We start from the raw sequence: 20,538 nt of genomic DNA on the forward strand, positions 1-20,538 counted from the left end.
CTGTTGCATTGTGGTAAACTGTGGTCAATGACATGAGACAAAGTATATGTGAACTGTTGTATGGAAAGTGAATTTGCTCTGTAAATCTTCATCCAAATCACAATAAAAAAAAGAAAAGAAATTCCATTTGGTAACAGTCTGCCTAGCAACAAGGGTGACCGCCAGTGGTTATGGGGCAGGTTCAGCTGTCCTCATTTCTCGCCTCGAGAACTGCTGTGCAATTGCTGTAACTCTGCTATACGCACTGTGAAAGAGCTCTGGTGACACAGTGTCTGAGCCATCTGACTGCTAAACGGAAGAATGGTGGCTCAAACCTATCAGCCACTTGGTGGGAAAAGAGATGAGGCACTCTAGTCCATGAAGATTCACTGCCTTGGAAACCCCGTAGGGGTCGCTATGAGTCGGAATCGACTTGATGGCAGTGGGTTTTGAGGTTTTACACACTTTACACCCAGGGGCCTCTGGGTGATGGAAACTCTCTTGGGTTACCCAATAAGCAAAGTAAGCACAGGCTTACTTGTGCTTACTTATTAATCTGTAGTAAACAGTCCAGGTGACCTGTGTTACTACAGGTTAGTAAGTATGCCCAAGTAAGCCTGTGCTTACCTGCTTATGGGTCATCTACCCCTGCAAAGAAGCAATAAGCTTGCCTGCTAACCACAAGGCTGCAGGTGCAAGTCCACCCAGAGGCACTTTGGAAGAAAAGCCTGATAACCAGCTTCTTACAAAGCAGTCGCTGAAGACCCTCCACAGGGCAGTCCTGGGCTGACGCATCAGGGCTCACCAGGTAGAGTGTCCTTCATGTGCCCACAGGGCATCAGGCCACCTTCCATGACTTGTCTGACCCAGCCCTTTGCCCATTTCTAAAACCGGACAACTTATCTTCGGGTCAGTGAACTGAGGAGCTCCGTGACCTGGCGCTGAGCCTGCCAGCAGCCACGCACTGGCTCAGTCTGGCTTGCTTTCTCCCTGCCCTAACGGTGCCGCTGGATGAGCAACGGACAGGTCCCCGACTTTGGAGCAGTCAACTGCTGCAGCCATGCTGGCTGTGGTGCCGACTGGGGGAGGTGTGTGGAAGGGTGCCAACCCCAAGGCGGGTCTGAGCGCCTGCACAGAGGCAGGCGGGAGCTGCTCCCAGTCACCTCTCACAGCTGCCGCTGGCATCAGGTGACACAGTGGCCCTGGGACTCTGCTGCGCCTCAGCTGTGACACCAGCGCCTCACAAACAAGCTGGTCCCAATGCCACCTCAGTGCAGTGCCTAAGGCACCTGACTGCTGACCAGAAGCCTGGCGGTTCAAACCCACCAGCCACTCCTCAGAAAGAAGGGCAGGCAATCTACTTCCATAGAGATACTGCCTCGGAAACCCAAAGAGGGATCGCTATGAGTCAGACTGACTCAACGGCAGTGAGTTAATCTTTACAAACTGGCCTAAGCCCAGGGTTCTGACTGACTCGGGGTTCTGACTGAGCTGGGGTTCTGACTGACTCGGGGTTCTGAGTGAGCCGGGGTTCTGAGTGAGTGGAACCCCACCAATGCATATGAAAAGATCTGTACCATCAAAATAAATTACCTTCAGCAGCGAATTCCAGAAATGGCTGAGAAACAAATGCTAATTGAAACAAAAAACAAATACCCCATTGGAGGCCTAACCTGCCCTGAAAGGAAGTGCATGAGGCAGCTGATTATGCTCAGGGCCACCGGTTACAAAAACCCACCAGGGAACTGGGCGTTCATACCATGACAGCTGCAATAGGCTGCGAGGCTGTGTCCTTCAACGTGCCAGTCATCCTACTGTGAACTGAAGGGACAGGCCACAGGAGCAAATTTCCTCAAGGTCCCACAAAGGGTCTCCATCGGGTCACCTGATGCATGGGGTTTCTGAGACTGCCTTAGAGTGGACGGTCAAGCCGTGCCACAGAACAGCTAACACGTTCCCTGGTGGGGTCTCTGAGACCGCCTCAGAGTAGACGGTCAAGCTGTGCCACAGAACACCTAACATGTTCCCTGGCGTCTGCAGAGCCCCGTGACCCGTGCAGGCCAGTGGGCGAGAGCGCAAGTGACCTGTCACTTCTGAAAAGAAGCCTAAGAATGCTGGCAGGGGCCCCAGTGACCACAGTGGTGGAGGCCCAGATCCAGAAAGCTGCTCTAGTGGACACTGACCAGAGGCTGGCAGACAGACAGAGCGCCGCCCGAGGTAAGCAGGGCAGCAACAGTTACTGGGTTAAGTCCTTGAGATCTGGGGCTTGTTATGACAGCCGGACATAGCCTGCAAGGACCCAGCTGCAACATCCGTATCTGTCCCTGTTTTTTTTCTTCCCATTAAAAAAAAAAAAGTTTGGAACTACTCTATTCAACTTGCAGACATTTTCCCTTTAGGGTGATTTTTAAATGTTCATTTTCTAACCACAAAACAGCAATGATCTGGGGTTTTACTACCCACAAAACACTTTTCCACACAAATTACTGCATGCCATAATCCTGTTTGTTACCGACCAGCATAAACGGATGCTGACTATTTCTCCATTAAACATGTGACCAGAAAAAGTAAATCTCATTAGTTTGCTAAACATTCCAAAGCCTGATGTAATACGTGTTTCTGTGCACTGGGGAAGGAAATGTTAGAAGGCATTTATAAATCTGTTAAGCGATGCAAATTTTTTCCAAAATCTTGGATTGTCATCAATCATTGCAACATTCCATATTCAGTCTCTACAGTTGGGGTTGGTAGGCAGGCATTTTTTTTTTTTTTTTAATTTTATTTGGATTTGGGTGAAGATTTACAAAGTAAATTCACTTTTCATACAGCAGTTCACATATACTTTGTCTCATGTCATTGACCAAATTTATAATGCAACAGCTCCCCTCCCACTTCCTCCCCATAGTTACCTCCTCCCAGTGTCCATCCCTTCATACTCTTCTGTACCCTGAGCTATTTCCCTGTGCATAAGCAGCCCTTCCTTCTCCCATGATTGTTCTCTCCAGGGCGTGTGTCTACTTGAGGTAAATGTTTAACTCACATGCCTGTACTTTCTTTGGCTGGAAACCACAGGTGTGGGTTCAATTCCAGACCTGAAGGGCAGCTAGGGGCCATAGTCTCAGTGGTTACACCAGGCTCTATTGGACCAGCAAACCTGGTCCCCACCTTGTTTTTTTTTTGCCTCCAAATGATTTTGAGTTTTTTTCCACATTGTTCTCCCTCTCTATGCAGGATCTCCTACATCCCTTCCAAGTGGATGGCAGTGGCAGCTGGGCACCATCTAGTTCTTCTGGTCTCATAGTTGTATAGGTTGCAGATCGGATGGTGTACCAGTCGCTAGGACTGATTGTTTCCATTAATTTTGGTTTTCTTCTTTCTTCTTGACGAGGAGAGACCCGTTGTTGCATCTAGATGGCAGCTTCCTAGCTTTTAAGATCCCAGTCGCTACTCGCCAAAGTAGTAGGTAGAACAATGTTTTGTATAGTATGTTATGCCAGTTGAGCTTGATGCCCCCTGCGACTATGGTCTCAAGCCACAGGTCCCTCTGGGTAGCTGGCTGTGACCAAGCAATGACCATAACTTTGCCCCTTGTCAGCTCTACTATACACCTGGGAATTCTGATCATTCACATGAACTTATAGGCCCATTGTCTGCCAACCCTATATATGATCTTGGATACACTCCCCATTTAGACATACCTAATTGTTTAGCTTGTTCACCTATCTATCCGTCCCTATACCCATGTTTGCTTTCACTGACAACTCAGTACTGTATATGCAAAAGGGTTCATATTTGTTGTCTGTACTGCCCATGTAACTCTCTATGTCTTTCTCATCCTCAATGCTGCCATATTGGTCACTCACATTTGGCACATTTAGGCAGGCATTTAATTGAAGAATTCCTTTACTTAATCTTAAAGTAGCAGTTACCTTGTTAGTTTGCACAGGGCAGAGAGGAAGGAGATGCTATGTCTTAAAAAAGTCAAGACCAGACCAATGGAAATGTTACAGGTATATATCCTAAAGAGGTAAGAGCCAGGACAAGAACAGATACATGCACACCTGTGCTCCTCACAGCACTATTTACATGATGGAAACCACTTAGGTGCCCATCAACAGAAGAATGGATAATCAAACTATGGTTCATACACACAATGGAATACCATGCAACCCTAAAGAATAATACAGAATCTGCGAAATACTGCATAACGTGGATGAACTTGGAGGACACTATGCTGAGTGAAGTAAGTCAACCACAGGACACATACATTAGTTCATTATTGTAAAAAATCAAGGAAAGGTTTATATATGGAAGGAAACTTTCTTTGTTGGTTACCAGGGGTGGGAGGGGAGAGGAGGGAACACTGCAAAAAATAAAAAATAATAATAAAAGAGAAATAAATTTGAAAAAAGACTGATGGAAATGGAGCTGTGGACCAGCAGGACTTAAGTATCTGTTTAAAATAAGTACACCAAAGTGAAGTTGAGAATGTCAGAGGTTTCTGTTGTCAAAAGAAACGTACAATAAAAAGAAATTAAAGGTCTAACCATGCTCCTAGGAGCTCTGGTGGCGTAGTGCCTAAGGCATTTGACTACTAACCAGAAGGCTGGGGGTTCAAACCCCCAGCCACTCCTGGGAAGGAAGGTTGGGCAATCTACTTCCATAGTGATACTGCCTCAGAAACCCAAGGAGGGATCGCTATGAGTCAGGCCCAACTCGATGGCACATAACAACAACAACAGCAACACTGTGCTCCTGACTTGACACTTAGCTGCAATCCTCGACATGGAAGTTCTGCCAGTGGTTCAGAGAAGACTGGCAACATTCCAGACCTTACGATGGCTGGCACCATCCAAAGTCAAGGTCACCTGCGAGGCTGCACAGGTCATATGCATGGCCAAGGCCTGCTTGCTGCCACCTACTTCACCAGGAAGATGGGCTTCCAATGTCAGAACAGATGTAACAGCAAGATGGGGCTGACCAGGAGAGAGGCCCCCACACTAGCCCTCTGAACTGCTTCCAGAACCCACATCCCTCCCTGCCTTGCTCCAGGGGCTGAGCAGAGAGCCCTCCCACGAGGTGAGTCACAGCATGGGCCATGTACACGTGTGTTAGGCAGTTCTGATTATCAGTAACAGGCCAAATATAGGACCAGAACGCACACCCCACAAGTGCCTATAAATGGAGTCACACGTCACACCAACCTCCCCTGACAGTTTGTTTCCCACCGGGCATGGGGCCCAGCACACGGTCTGCCTGCATAGCCCTGCACCCACACGTGCAGATACTTCACAGAAACAACGTGGTCAGACCACAGCACCGGGGACACAGCAGAGAAGCGTCATGAGGTAGGAGGCTGACTCCAGGCAAACAGGATGGGACAGTAAAGTGCCTAACACAAGGACAAGGCACAGCCACTCCTCAGAAGACAGCCCCTCTTTTAAAGCCCAGCAGCTTCCATGAGGTCCACGTGAGAACTCCCAGAGGAGCAGCAGAGGCAGACGTGGGCGCCAGCATCTCCCAGGGAAGCCATACCTAGCTGGGAAAGGTCCAGCCGAGTCCAGTGCATCCCTGTGGGGCAGCTGCGGGACAGCGTCCTGATGAACACCCGGCCGAGGCTGTCCAGCGCCCACAGTGCGTCCTGGCAGGCAGCGTAGGCCCTCATCTCAGTGTCGGGGGGCAGCTGCACGGTGGAGGGGCGGGACTGGGCACTCTGGGCGCTGAGGCGGCACAGGTCCTTGGTGCTCTGGCACAGCCACAGGGAGCTTCCTGCGGAAAGGCCTGGCTGTCAGCGCAATGCCCACGGCACACAGGGCCCCTCGGCCAGCAGGTGGACCCCCGGCCTTGCCCCAAACACAGCCCTGCTCCCACCTCCCTCCATCCACAGGACGAGTGTTCATGGGCTTGAAGTGAGGAGTCAGAGGGAGCACCTCTGGTGACCCACCAGCTAACGAGAAACAAGTGTTGGCTTAGGAGCTCTGGAGGCACAGTGGTTAAGGCACTGGGCTGCTTATCAAAGGTCAGCGGTTTGAACCCATCAGCCACTGCGCGGGAGAAAGTGAGGCAGTCTGCTTTCGTCAAGATTTACAGCCTTGGAAACCCTATGGGGCAGTTCTACTCTGTCCTATAGGGCTGCTAAGAGTCTGTTCCACTGTCATGTAAGGACCTCTGGTGGCACAGTGGTTAAAGCATTCGGCTGCTAACAAAAAGGTCAGTGGTTTAAATCCACCAGCTGCCTCATGGCACAAAGATGTGGCAGCCTGCTTCCACAAAGATTACAACCTTGGAAACCCTACAGGGCAGCTCTACTCTGTCCTGCAGGGTTGCTAACGTTGGAATCAACTCCATGGCAATGGGTTTGGTTTGGGTTTGGGTATAATCAATTGTTTAAAATGCACATAATCCTTGGGGAGGTTCCACCCTGTGTTATAAAACAATACATACGTCCACAGTCTCTGATCTACAACTTGTGACCTGACTGGGTGTGCTGTACACTGCCGTGGCCACTGGAGGACATCACACTTGTCTCCCAGCAGTGCAGTGGGGAAGTCACGATGAACGACAGAGACTGGAAGAAGCCTCAAGTCACTCCAGGTCAGGGGTTGCTGCGAAATGAATCCGTGCCAAACCCAGGAAAGAACTTCTGGTTTTCAGAGCATTCTGGATTTCAGAACCTCGACCAGAGTGAGCTGGGGTGAGCACGTCCTATAGCTTGCTCCCACGGCCAAGTGGAAAAATGGCCTGAGCTGACCCACCCCAACCCTGTGCAGCCCTGGGAGGAGAACACAGGGCCCAGCTAACGGGGGAGCCTGCAGCTCTGTGAGGGGCTGTGCCCTCTAACCGAACAGCGGGTCAGGAAGTGGTACTCCTTGCAGGAGAAGGTGTGTCTTTATGGGGCATGGATGGGGCAGGACTGGGACTCTGGCTGCTCAAAGGCTGTGAACCAGAAGGGGTGCTAGGAGGTGACAGCGGAATCCAGAGCAGTGATGGGAAGGTGCTGAGGAACCACGTTCCCACCGGCAGCCGTGCCCTGGTCCTGCCTGTGCTGCTGGCAGCCACTGCCACGGCTCCGTCAGCCACACGGTGCCCCTCGGAGACTCCGGCAGCCCTGTGGCACTTGACCCCTTCTTGGTGCAGCTGCTGGGGCCCACGGGTCAGGCCGACGCTGAACTAGCAAGGGCTGGTTGCCCACGACAACACATCTTCTGTCCCAGAGGCCTGTGCAGCTGCCCATGCCATCACCAGCATGCCCGACCGCTGCTGCTGGCCCACACCCCTTATGTCCCACCAAGCTAAAATGGACCAACCTTCCTTTGAAGGTGCTGCAGAGGCCAGCACAAAGGCCCATTTTGTTGCGGAAGCTGTCCCACGGGGAACAACATTATTCCAGTAAGTGCCTGGAAAGAAGAAATAGGGAGAATGTGTCAAAGAAAGGAAAAAAACAAAACATAACAAAACTTCAGAGCTTTAGTTCTAGATAATAGCGGCCCTCAGAACCTCTTATAGCAAGTTTTGTAAAAATCCCAAGTATTGCCTTTAGCTGGACTCCAACTCAGAGCAACTCCAAGTTACAGAACAGAACGGCTCCTCAGGGTTTTCTTGACTGTAATCTTCATAGAAGCAGACTGCCAGGTCTTTCTTCTTCATTTTGTCTTAAATGGATTCAAACCACCAATCTTTTGGTTAATAGCAAAGTGTAAACTATTTATACACCTTACAGCAAATTCTAAGGACCTCTGATGGTGTGGTGGCTAAGGCACTTGGATGCTAACCAAAAGACCAGTAGTTTGAAACTGTAAGAGAGTCAGTGGGAGAAAGATGAGGCAGTCTGCTTCTGTAAAGACCGATGGCTCTCAGAACCCACAGCACAGTTCTGCTCCATCCAAAAAAAAAAACCAAAAACTCACTGCTGTTGAGTTGATCCTGACTCACCGTAACCCTGTTTGGGTTTCCAGGTGGTTAAATCTTTATAGAAGTAGACTGCCCAGCCTTCCTTCCATGGAGCGGCTGGTGGGTTTGAACCACCAACCTTCTGGTTAGCAGTCAGATGCCTTAAGCACTATGCCACCAGAGTTCCTTCCATCCTGTAACAGGGTTGCTGTGAGTCAGAATCGACTCGATGGCAGTGGGTGCAGTAAATTCTTTATTATTGTTGTTAGGTGCCATCGAGTTGTCTCTGACTCACAGCAACCCTGTGCACAGCAGAATGAAACACCACTCAGTCCCACACCAGCTCCATGAGCCCTGCTATACCTGAGCCCATCGCTGCAGCCACTGTGCCAATCCATCTCGTTGAGGGCTTCTCTTTCATAGCCCCTCCACCTTACCAAGCATGACATCCTTCTCCAGGGAATGGTCCCTTCTGACAACATGACTAAAGTAGAGATGAAGTCTGGCCATTCTCACTTCCAAGGACCATTCCAGCTACTATTCTTCCAGGACAGATCTGTTAGTTCTTTTAGCAGTCCATGGTACTTTCAGCATTCTTCACTAACACTACAACTTAAAAGCATCAACTCTTCTTCAGTCTTCCTTATTCACTGTCAAGCTCTCACATGCATATGAGGTGATTGAAAACATCATGGCTTGTGTCAGGCACACCTTAGTCCTCAAGGAGACATCTTTGCTCCTCAGCACTTGAAAGAGGTCCTTTGCAGCAGACTTGCCCAGTGCTATACATCATCTGATGTCCTGACTGCTGCTTCCATTGGTGTTGATTGTAGAGTCAAGCAATGTGAAGTCTTTGACAACTTCAATCTTTTCTCCATTTATCATGATGCTGCTTATAGGTCCATTGTGAGGAGTTTTTGTTTTCTTTATATTGAGATGTAATCCATACTGCAAAATATATTATTCAATCTTCATCAGTAAGTGCTTCAAGTCATCCTCACTTTCAGCAAGCAAAATTGCATTATCACAGGTTGTTAATGATTCTTCCTCCAATCCTGATGCCACGTTCTTCTTCATATAGTCCAGCTTCTTAGAGTATTTGCTCAGCATATAGACTGAATAAGTACGGTGAAAGGATACAACCCTGACTCACTCCCTTCTTGATTTTAAACCATGCAGTGTCCCCTTGTTCTGTTAGAATGACAGCCTCCTCGTCTATGTACAGGTTCCTCATGAGTACAATTAAGTGTTCTGGAATTCCCATTCTTCTCAATGTTATCCACAATTTGTTATGATCCGTACAACCAAATGCTTTTGCATAGTCAATAAAACACAAGTAAACATTCTTCTGGTATTCTTTGCTTTGAGCCACGATACATCTGACAGCAGCAATGATATCCCTCGTTCCATGTCTTCTTCTGAATCCAGCTTGCACCTCTGGAAGTTCTCTGTCAATATACTGCTGCAACCGTTTTTGAATTATCTTCCATAAGATTTTACTTGCATGCACAGATTTCTGCCTTCTCTTTCTCCTGCTGATAAGAACCTAAAAATCAGCTAAAAGTCTTGCACAGGTTTCTAGTGAATTCCAGAGTGTCCTTAAACTAAGAGACAGGAGCAGGGGAGTGACAGCCCACCTTCCTTTTCTCCCCGGTGCCAGCTTGCAGAGCTAGTCTTTCCAGGGTTAGGGGAGGCTCACAAGGGAGGAAAGAGCTGAGGATTCAGTCACAGAAACGGAGCCCCACCCTTGTGAGTCTGCACCTTGCCGCAGATCTGTGTGGAACCTCTGAGTGTTCAACGAAATCCAAAAAACCTGTTGCTGGCAACTCGATTCTGACTCATGGTGACCCTTTATGACAGAGGAGAACTGCCCCAGAGGGTTTCCAAGGCTATAATCTTTACGGAAGCAGACTGCCACATCTTTCTCCCATGGAGCGGCTGGTGGGTTCCAACCACGGATCTGTAGGTTTGCAGCCAAGTGCTTTAACCACTGTGCCCCCAGGGCTCAGTTCCATTTGCAACAGTGGCAATAATTTTCCTTTAGGAAATGGAGTCTTCCCTCACTAAAGAAAAAAATACCAAACTCACTGCCATCGAGTGGGATTCGACTCATAGTGACCCCTGCTTGGGTTTCCAAGGTGGTATCACTAAGGAAGTAGACTGCCCAACCTTCCTTCCTTCCGGGGAGTGGCCACCAGTGGCTGGTGGTGTAAAAGCTGTAGGTTTACAAGACACTTCTCATTTAATCGTGTGACTATTAACCTAACAATGAGCTTATTTGCTCTTTCCATACCACAGTGGGCTCCCAGTGGTAACAGGTCACAAGCCCGCCAGACTCTGGGCCCCCAAGTCTTAGAAGTGAAGAAAGAAAACAGAAATGATTAAACGACAAGGACCTGATTACCTATATGGTTATCACAAAGGAGCTCTGGTGGCATAGTGCCTGAGGTATTTGACTGTTTACCAGAAGGTTGGCAGTTCAAACCCACCAGCCACTCCATGGAAGGAAGATGGGGCAGTCTACTTCTGTAAAGATTTACCACCTTGGAAACCCAGTGGGGGTTGCTATGAGTTGGAATTGACTTGATGGCAGTGAGTTTGATTTGGTTTTATTTATCACAATAATTAAAATAGAAGCTGAAATGTCTCCTCTAAAAGAAGAAAGTAGTGAAATAACCCCCCTAAACTGCATAGTAGCTACCACTACTTCCCACCTGCACCCTGCTGGTACGGGGCCAGCCCAGGGGCAAGACCATCTTATGGGTGGGCTTGTAGAGCCCCATGTGAAACGCAGCCATAGCCCCCAGCCCCCAGCTGCAGCATGCGTAGGAGTACGGCCCACCCACCTATGAGGCTGCCCTTGGCGACGTGGAGCTCGTTCCTGCCCGAGGAGAGCCAGACACCGCAGGTGTTGACGCCCAGGAGGCTGGGCTGGCACTGGAGCTGCTGAGACCAGAATGCCATGCGCAGCTTGTCTGCCACCTTCTCGACTGGCACCTGAGCCGCTGTGGCCACCGAGTGCGTGGCGTGGATTATTGTCTGGAACAGGCTGCCCTGGTCAAACACCACGTAGTCTGTGATGCTCACCTGGATGGGGAGGAACAGAGAGCAGCTCTAAGTGCCAGCACACGCAACTCCTGGGAGCCGACCACCTCGGGGCAGGTTCCGGTCACACGCACACTCCTGAATGTCCAGTCACGGACGACCAGATGCCCCAACACTTGCGTGAGCATTTGTACACACAAACACATGCATTTGTACACACGTGTGTAAGGTCAAGTTCACCAGGACCCCCTTGTGCTGCCAACTGTCATTACTGCTAAGAGTCCAGTTTAAAGGCATGGGAGGACACGTTCCCTTTCCACTTGTCCACTGTTCTGTTACACAGAACATGTGCACTAGGCTGTGAGGACATACCAGTGCCTCCCACGGCACCTTCATTCTAAGAGTGAGAAAGGAAAGCTCTGCTTTGACACTGAGGTGTGTCTACGGGACAGTAGTGCGGGGCACTGTACGCAAGGTGGGCAAATGATCTGGGACCCAAGCCAGGCTGACCACTAATGACGCCAACAGAGCCCACCAGCCTCGTCCGGGGCCTCTGAGGGCCTCTCCCGGCCGGGCAGCACTGCCACCAGGAAGTTCTAACTCCGTGTGGCTTTCCCTCCTTTGCCTCACGTGGCCCCCTAGAGGCTGATCACAGAGCACAGACCCTGGTCCCCACAACTGCCTCATGCAGGCCACACTCTTGGGGTGTACATGAGAAAACGTGGAGCAGGAGTGACACCATTTATCGTAGGGAATTTAATTTATGATAAAAACAAGTGCTTTATTACCTGCACAAATCGCGTACAAGTGATGTACAACTCCTTCCCAACTGTGGACACAACCCTCATGAAGGTGCAGGCCGGGCTCCGCCATGGAGCCTGTGGCCCGGCTCATGCCCCCCAAGAGCTCACAGCACACCTGGCTGGCCGGTCCCCACAGACCACCCACGGAGTGCCAGACTGCTGCTGTCCCTGGAGACTAGCGGGGTCTGGGGCCTCAGCATGTGCTGGCTCTGCTCTGTGTGGTAGCTCAGGGGGCTCCGTGCTTCCTGGGCTGCCCGAGAGCGTGTGCCCACATCCTCAGCACGGAGCCGAGCGTCTGACCGGTGACTAGCTTGTCCCTCCTGTTCAGCCCAGAAGGGAGGGACCCTGCCAAGGCCACCCCGAAAACCTGTAACAGATCAGGTCCCAGCATCTAAGGTTTGCAGATAAGCAGGACACAAATTTACAGAAAGATCAAACTGGCCACACAGCCTGACAGAGAACTCAAGTCCAGTAATGAGGGTCATCTGCTCCTAAAGACTCTTTTCAATTCGATTTCTCTGAAGTAACGTCCTGAATATTATGATAACATGACATCCGACTTGCTTTAACCTACTTAAAAACAGGTTAGTAGATTGCATATACACGTGCGTATACACACATACACGCACACATACAAACGGTTCTAAAAACAGTCATTTACATGAGCTCTTCCAGGATCATCTAGCATGACAAGTTAGTGACACAGGTAGAGCATACATATTCATTACGGAGCAGACACCCGTTGTTTCCCGAGTTCTTGTCTCTGTGGAAGACCTGCCTCCTCACGGCACGTCTGAGGGATGACACAGCCTCAGCCAGCGATGGTGAGCGCTCTCGGCCCACTGTGTATTTCAGGGCTGCCGCAGCCCATGCCCACCACTGTGGGGACAGGGGAGCAAAGAGGTGTGAACACACGCTCCTCCAGAGATGCAGGCCAGTTGCTCCATGGGGCCCAGCCACACGAGGTTAGTTGACCACACCCTCCTTTCTCTCAAACTGTTCCCCATTCTGGGAGCACCTGGGAAAACATCTTTCTCTGTGGAAACCATTTACTTGAGGGCTTTTGAACAAGTGTGAATTTTAATTGTGGGTTGGGATTTTCAAACCTATTGTCTAGTCTGTTTGCTCAGCCCATTTGTTCAGAATTAACCTTCGTAATTACCCAGGTCTTCAGATGGATGTCACTGGGTTTATTTAGCATCTAATGATAAACTTCTACACGTCACCCAAAACAAGGCCTGCTTTCTTTAAGTACAGAGGGGCTGTGATGAAAAGCCCTGGTGTTTCTCACGGACAGCCACGTCAAACCCACCAGTCAGCAAGATAGAATAGCATCCTTTAACCTGACCTCTCTGATCTCCTCAGAGAGGGGCTGGGGGTCGCACGCCCGACGCAGCGAGACCCCCGGACATGCCGAGCAGAATGCCTACTTGCCACCAATGGTTGTCATCTCCTTGCGGCTTCTTGGAAAGCACGCCTGTTCTGAACCACAGGTTTCCTCGGGTATCCAGGGCCCAGAGCGTCTGCTGGTCCCCGAGGGTGATGCAGACAGGCTCGAGCGCCTGCCTCTCGCTGCGAGGGAGAAGGAGAGCTCGTGAGTCAGCAGCCCACTGAGTGTGCAGTAGCTTCTGAAAGACTTGCAGAGTGGTAGGGAATGCTGCTGGAGAAAATGACCTAAGAAGGGGCGTGTGGGCGCGGTAAGTAGCTGAGGCCTGAGCTCTCTCTGTTCCCTCACCACGTGGATACCCTGGGACGCCTCATCGTGCCAGCCTTCTGCAGCTGACCTTGAAAGATGCTGCTCTCTCAGCTGGGAAGGCCCTGTCCCACCCTGTCCATCTGGGGACATCCTCGAACCTCCAGCCTCAGCTACAAGCCATGCTGTGTGCTGTCTTCCCACCCCCTGTAGGTAGCTGGCAGCCCTTGGTGTCACGTGTCCCCTCACACTCAGGACCATCTATACCAGCTACATGGATGTCCCCCCGCTGGCCTAGGAGTGCCTTGAGGGTGCGGCCATATCTTAGCCATCTCTGTGCCCGCAGCAGAGTCCTGCCACACAATCAAACCCAAATGCCGGATGCCATCCAGCCCACTCCGACTTGGCCACGCCGTGTGCCTCGTGGGGGACGGGGCTCCCCAGTGGCTGGGTTTTCAAGAGCAGATTGCCAGGCCTTTCTTCCCAGTTGCCCCTGGGAGGACTTGCACCTCCACCTTTCAATCGGGAGCCACATGTGTCCACCATCTGCACTACCCAGGGGCTCCTGGTACACACCTATGGCTTCCTGGGCTGCTATGTTCAAACCAAGAATGTCTTCGTCTAATTATTCTAAGGACAATTAATACTTGCACATTAATAAATGCATTTGACAATTCTGTAACTAAAACCTTGAATGTTAAAACCAAAAAATTCACTGTCTTTGAGTCGGATCCGACTCATAGTGATCCCTCCTTGGATTGCCGAGGTGGTATTACTATGGAAATAGATCGCCCAGTCTTCCTCCTGAGGAATGGCTGGTGGGTTTGAACTGCCAGCCCTGTGGTCAGCAGTCAAATGCCTTAGGCACTAGTAACCAGATAAATACACTCAATTTCAATTGATTAGATGAAAATAAAGAAAAATATCTGGTCTCGAACCATCCTGGATTCTGAGCAGAAAACGCTGACGGGCCAGCTCTGGATAGAGCGGTGGTTAGGAGACACAGGGCCGCCAGAGGCCTGCCTGCGTGGCACGGCTTCTAACTGAGCCCCTGTCCAGGCTGCCTGGGCCAAGAAGGGCACGGGAGTGCCTCGTCCCAGATGCTTAACAACTCCCACGGAAACCTCCAGGGACCAGCTTTCCTGGAAAGGCTCTCTGCGAGTCAGGCCGACAAACAGCTGAGAGTCAGGCCGACAAACAGCTGAAAGGTGGCTTGGCCTGTTGGACGATATACCTGATGATGTCGCACTTCCACTGCTCGCCTTCGGGGCAGAAGCTGCTCACGCCTTCTCGGTACAGCAGGGCCCGCTGCTCCGTCAGCGCCCACACCACGTTGTTGCGGGCTGCGATCTGGGACAGTGGGTATGGGCAGTCGACCTTCACGGCCCTGGCACATGGGCGGTCCACACTGAGGCCTGCCAGGGAGAGAGATGGACAAGGAGACCCCAAAGACAATGAGGACAGAGTCAGGACTGCATACCTCATTCTTGTTGTTGTTGTTATTTGCCGTCGAGTCGGCCCCGACTCATAGCGACGCCTCCTTGGGTTTCCGAGGCAGTATCACTACGGAAGTAGGATTGCCCAACCTTCCTTCCAAGGAGTGGCTGGTGGGATTGAACCACCAGCCTTCTGGTTAGCAGTCAAGTGCAATTACTTCTCTCTCTCGGTATCTTGCTGTTTTCTTTCACAGTAAGTACTTCTGAAAGTCTGGTCAACGTAAAGCAGTTACATCATCTAAGCCCTAACATCTCCCTGACACGCTTTCCGGTGCTGTTTGAAAACTAAGAGAGTGACGATTTGGAATTCTCTGCTATCGAGAAGCAGCTGAGGAAGTCCTGAGAGGCAGCTGAGCGCAGAGTGGGAGAGAGGCCCTCTCGGAGCCAGAGGGCAGGGCGGGGGCAGCCTTTAGCGCGGGCCGCCATACAGCTGCCTCCTGCCCTGGTTGACTGTGGCCTTCGGGGCCTCCGTCCACTCTCTGCAGAGCAGCTTCCTGTCCCTCAGCTTTGACCTGGTGTGTGTAGACAGGGAAAACACCACCACTAAAATGAATGCCTGAAAAACGAGAGCTGCTGGCCAGGGCTTCCCCTCCTCCTCCGCCTCCGGCCTCTCCGTCAGGTGCTGCTACCTGCACCCCAGGCCATGCTCAGGGGAGCTGGCCAACACCCAGAACCAAAACCCTAGTCCCCCTGCCTCCGCCTGCACTTAGGTCTTCTCACTCACATCCATCCCTAGTGAATCCTAACAGCACCCTATGGACTCACAGTCCCCACCCCAACCAGGTGGAATCCTTGTGGGACTTGTTAGAAATCCATGTTCTAGGTCAATCCCCAGAGACTGTAATCTAGGAGGTCTGGTGGGGCTGGACTTCCCCGAGACCATGTGGCCCAGCGACTTTGACAGCACTACTGGTTAGGAAGGAGCTCCGGTAGCATAGTGGCTAAAGCACTTGACTGCTAACCAGAAGGCTGGCGGTTCAAACCCACCAGCCACTCCTCGGAAGGAAGGTTGGGCAATCCTACTTCCGTAGTGATACTGCCTCGGAAACCCAAGGAGGGGTCGCTATGAGTCAGGGCCGGACTCGACAACAAACAACAACAACTGGTAGCTAGGAGGTTGGCCACTCCTCACCCCCAGGCCAGGAGCATCCCATCTTCCCATGAGCAAAACTCCAATGCTCCCGGCAGCGGAAGGAGAGCGGAAGACCTGTGTGTGTGCCTTCACAGAGCGACCCAATGGGAGATGCAGAACTTGCTGCAGAGACCAGGGCAGACCTGGGACCCCACACCTGATGAGGCCGTCCAGCAGGGCCCGAGGGCAGCATCCCTGCCTGGGGCAGACGTGATACACAAGTCCCTCATTCTCAGGGAGTCACCCACACCGCCCAAACATAACAGAGGTCAGAACATGCCCTGGAATGAGCACTACTGAATGGTTACGTGATCGAGCCTTACCCAAATCCGACCTGGCCTCTTGACAAGCAAACAGGAGCGTCTGCCCTGCTCCTCCCTGACTGACAAGTCACGCTGCTTTGGAAGATCGCTTCCCACTTTCCTGACAGCGCATACACACGGATTCTCATGACAGTTTATTTTAATAAACAAGTCCCGCTGTGCCTCTCCTGGCAGCTAACAGTCTCCCCCAGGGCAGTTTCCTAGGATAAGGTGAACTGCTATTTAGAGTAAATAATTTTTCCTTGTTTTCTGACCCACATGTAAGTCACAGAAGCTGGGCTCTGAGTCGGATGCAAACTCCCATCACTTGAGCTTTCAGGGGGAGACTGACTACTCAGTGTCTCCAAGCCTCATTTCCTTATTGCTCCGTATTCTCTCTTCAAGATCTCGCGCTGCAGGAGAGCACGCTGCGGCTGGTTAGCCAGGGGACAGGACCCTGTTCCTGTACTCACCAAGCCGTTCTATTCATTCTCACCCCAAATTTGTCCTGGGTTGAATTTGTGGCAGTGGCAGGAAACTGTTAGTAAATTCCAAGTGGTATATACTCTTTTTCCAGAGTGTTTTAATAAAAACTCATTTTTAGTCTCTCTCTCATCACTGAGACTGTACCACGCAATTCACACCAAAGCAGTGGGCAGTTAAGAAGCAATGAGACCAGAACTGACGGGCCCACTTTCACGTACCTGTCTGCAGGGAAGCCACTCCCACACTCACCTGTCTGCAGGTACAGATCTCCATTTGTCCTGACGATCCAGGCCGTGTCATCGCTCAATGCTACAAACACCGTCTGGGGCAGAGCTTCATACCAGTGCCGCCTTCCCTTGATGGTCACTTTTCCACAAGCAAATGCGCGGTTGGACTTTTGTTCAATCTTCCAGAGAAGAGCCCCTGCAGCAAAGCAGACACTTCTGTTTGTCACCCAGTCAGCACTGAGCATTATCACTCTGGGCTCTGTGGGGAGAGACACTCCTGAACACAGCCCACGGCACCAACTCTACACAGCAGACTCACGGTCACAGGGGAAAAGCCGCCCCACTGGCTGCTGCCCATGACCTGTGAGGCCTTGGACAGCATCCTATCTAATGTCTCCAAGGCTCATTTCCTAGTCTGTCAAAAGGGGATAATCTCTCCCTTGCAGGGTTAATGTGAAGGTGGGCGGTGAGACTGGACCACAGTCCACAGGGCCGGGTGCACCAGCCGTTGCTACCCAGAAGTGTAGCACTGCTGACAACAGCACCGGGTCTGGGAGATGAGCCCCCAGAGATGCATCCTAGGCAGGAGGACCAGCGCCTGAGAGAGGCCAGAAGATGCCGACAGAGCTGCAAAGGAAGAGGGTGCCCCTGAAGCAGCTTGCGTGAGCCACAGGGCCTCCCCACTCCCACTTGGAAAGAGACTTTGATAAACCGATGTGGAGGCAGGAACGATGCTGCTGACGGAGGCTGGCACAAGTCAAGGCAGGACAGAGCAGGGTGCCGTCAGAGGTCACCATGAGGGCAGCTCCGTCAGCTGGAAGGTCTGCTCTGAGCAGCTGAGGAGCCCAGAGGCCCAGTGCCAGAGCCTACAGCTGCCCTGAGCCAGCACATGAGGGCTGGGGGCTCTGAGAGGGGCTCAGCTGAGTAACCCCACCAGCTAGAGATGGAGCTGCTCCGGGAGCAAGGAGGGACTTGGTGATTAGGAAACAAAGTCATCGACAGAATCTGGAAAGAGGCCAAGTTTCTAAAAAGCCAGGGAGAGAGCATCAGGCAGCTGTCACCCCAGCTCACAGTGAGGCCCTCATCTCAGGCAGTCTCTGCTGAGAGCAACTTCACGAACAAGCAGGGTGAGAAAGCAAGCAAAGCCACCCTGAACAAGGGGAACTTTCAACAGTCCAAGAGCAGGGGAAGGAGACATCCTGAGGCACAGACAAGTCCAGAGGACTAGTCAACGTCACGCCCACCACAAAGCACTGCGGATCTTCAAGTCCGCCGTCCTTCCCACATCCTAACCAATGGAGTGGGCCACTGCAGAGGCATAACACCACCCCCCCACTGTTCCCCCTTTTAGAACAGGAGAAGCAGCCAGCATTAAGAGGAAGGAGAAAGGCGTCAGCCTTGTAGGGCGTGCTTCAAGAAACTTCTGCTCCAACTCACCAGACTGGGCCTGCTGATGGCAGGCAAGAGCGGACTGTGCACCCAAAGCACAGAGCTTGTTAAAAAAGATTCTCTGACGGAGAGGCCCAGCCACACGGACATGCCTGACAGTACAGGCCAGTCTTCCTGACTGGAGCTGCTTTAAGGCCACACTGAGAAACTGAAACACATTTTATTTACAAGGGGTTGGTGTACTAATACCCCTCAAAACAAAAATACAATTGGAACTATCTGGAGTTTTACAAAAACGTTTTCATGTGTTACCATGGCAATTCATAAAATCCTCCCACTGGACATTGGTTTACACTACTTGTGAACTGATGTCAAGTGAGGTGAGATGCATGGTTCCCTGGTCCGTGGAGGGTGATGAGGGCGGTTACGGGTGGGGGAGCCCTGCGCAAGCTGTTCTGGAGCTGGGGGCCAGAGAAGCCTGGGCTGGGCGTCAGGACACGAACCTGAAGGCGAGACTGCCACCTGCTGGACGGCGTCTTCGAACTTCTGCCACCGCAGCCCGGCGCCAGGCAGCGCGCTACAGAACAGGCCACCTTTGTAGTCCAGGCACCAGAGGTACTTCTCGGAGACCGCCAGGCTGAGGATGCCATAGCCGGGGCCAGAGTAGCCCATCCAGCTCTCTGCAAACTGAAGGACAGAGCCAGTGAGGGCTGTGGCAGAGGCTGGGCTGCCCTCGATCAGCAGGCAGAGCACCCTGCCGCCTCTCGGGTTGAGTCTACTGCAGACATCCGGACATAGGAGCTATCATCCCACTGAGGACCCCCGTAATGTCCCTGGGTAACGAACACTTTCTTGTGTTACAGATAACTTCCTAACGTCTGCACCAGGTCATCAAAATCCACTGAGGGGGCCCTGGTTCTAGTCCAGGGCTACTCCCCCACTTACACCAGGAAGTGTGTTCTTAACCGTCTGCAAGCACCCCGATGGCCTGTGAGTTTAACACGCGCAGCTGCGTTAGCAGTGGCACTGCTCTTTCTTCCAGCACCGTTCACATCATGGGACACATGGTGCGTCGTGCGGAGGCTGGGCCGGGACACCCTGCCTGCTGGAATTGTGCAGCTGGGACTCTGTAACACTTGAAGCTAAATAAAGTCTTACCCTTAAATCACGTTCTGAAAGTGCAGAGGAAATCAGTGTATCCGTACAAACACCCGCTACAGAGGCTGCCTCTGCAAAGAGAACAGTGCCCAGCCCTGCTCTACCTGGCCCTGCTCTCCATGGAGCCTTATCTACCGCTGACAAAGCTCTCATCGACTCTTGGTGTTGCTACCCGAGGGGTGGAGGGAGGAGGATCTGATGCCGGCCTTTCAAAGGCCCAGCATCCTCCCACCTAAATTTCTGACCTAGAACCTCAGCTCCAGCCCCCAGGCTGTCTCCTCGCCCTCCAAGAGCAGCACCCAGTGCCCTCCGTACCCCCAGGCCCGTGCCCACTCATCACCATTGACTGAGTCCCACTCAGTCTCAGCATGTGTCCATGTCCTCCCCAAGGCAGGGAGCACACAGTTACGTCGCCACTGTGGTATGCCCACACCAACAGAGCCTGACACATGGGAAGCACTGTCCGCTGGCCAGATGACCCCAGGATGACCCACTGGAAGGGCCACCATTCCAGCTTCTTTTTATCTCAAAACAAGTGAGCAGCCTGCTTTCCCTTTGAGGGGAAGGTCCTGGGGCAGCCCTCCCACTCACTGCCAGCTGTGTGTCCTCGTGCAACCACTGACATTCCAAGCCTCCATTTTCTCCTCTGTAAACGTGGCATTAACATGACCTAAAGGAGCTCTGGTAGCATAGTGCCTAAAACACTTGACTGCTAACAAGAAGGCTGGCGGTTCAAACCCACCAGCCACTCCTCGGAAGGAAGATGGGGCAATCTATTTCCGTAGTGATACTGCCTCGGAAACCCAAGGAGGGGTCGCTATGAGTTGGGTCTGACTCCACGGCACATAACAACAACAACAACGTGACCTGATAGTTTCTTTTGTTTTCAGAGAGGTTAGCAAGTTAACATGTGGCACGTTTAGTGTGGTGTCTGCAGA

The 20,538-nt window shown here is 51.7% G+C and overlaps 1 protein-coding gene across 1 annotated transcript in view; it reads right to left on the reverse strand.

Moving 5' to 3' along the window:
• The window catches only part of TECPR2 (tectonin beta-propeller repeat containing 2), a 92,554-nt gene that overhangs the window by 37,519 nt on the left and 34,497 nt on the right, over positions 1-20,538 (reverse strand). The window contains exons 9-15 of the mRNA XM_007953116.1: positions 18,946-19,129; positions 17,076-17,249; positions 14,645-14,825; positions 13,148-13,289; positions 10,716-10,956; positions 7,287-7,376; positions 5,515-5,748 (exon numbers count right to left, since the gene is read on the reverse strand). Coding sequence (XP_007951307.1) covers positions 5,515-5,748; positions 7,287-7,376; positions 10,716-10,956; positions 13,148-13,289; positions 14,645-14,825; positions 17,076-17,249; positions 18,946-19,129 — 1,246 coding nt within the window. The remainder of the gene's footprint in view (positions 1-5,514; positions 5,749-7,286; positions 7,377-10,715; positions 10,957-13,147; positions 13,290-14,644; positions 14,826-17,075; positions 17,250-18,945; positions 19,130-20,538) is intronic.

This window comes from Orycteropus afer, unplaced genomic scaffold (assembly GCF_000298275.1).
Source record: "Orycteropus afer afer isolate SDZICR_OR568_19922 unplaced genomic scaffold, OryAfe1.0 scaffold00371, whole genome shotgun sequence".
Classification (NCBI taxonomy): Eukaryota; Metazoa; Chordata; class Mammalia; order Tubulidentata; family Orycteropodidae; genus Orycteropus; species Orycteropus afer.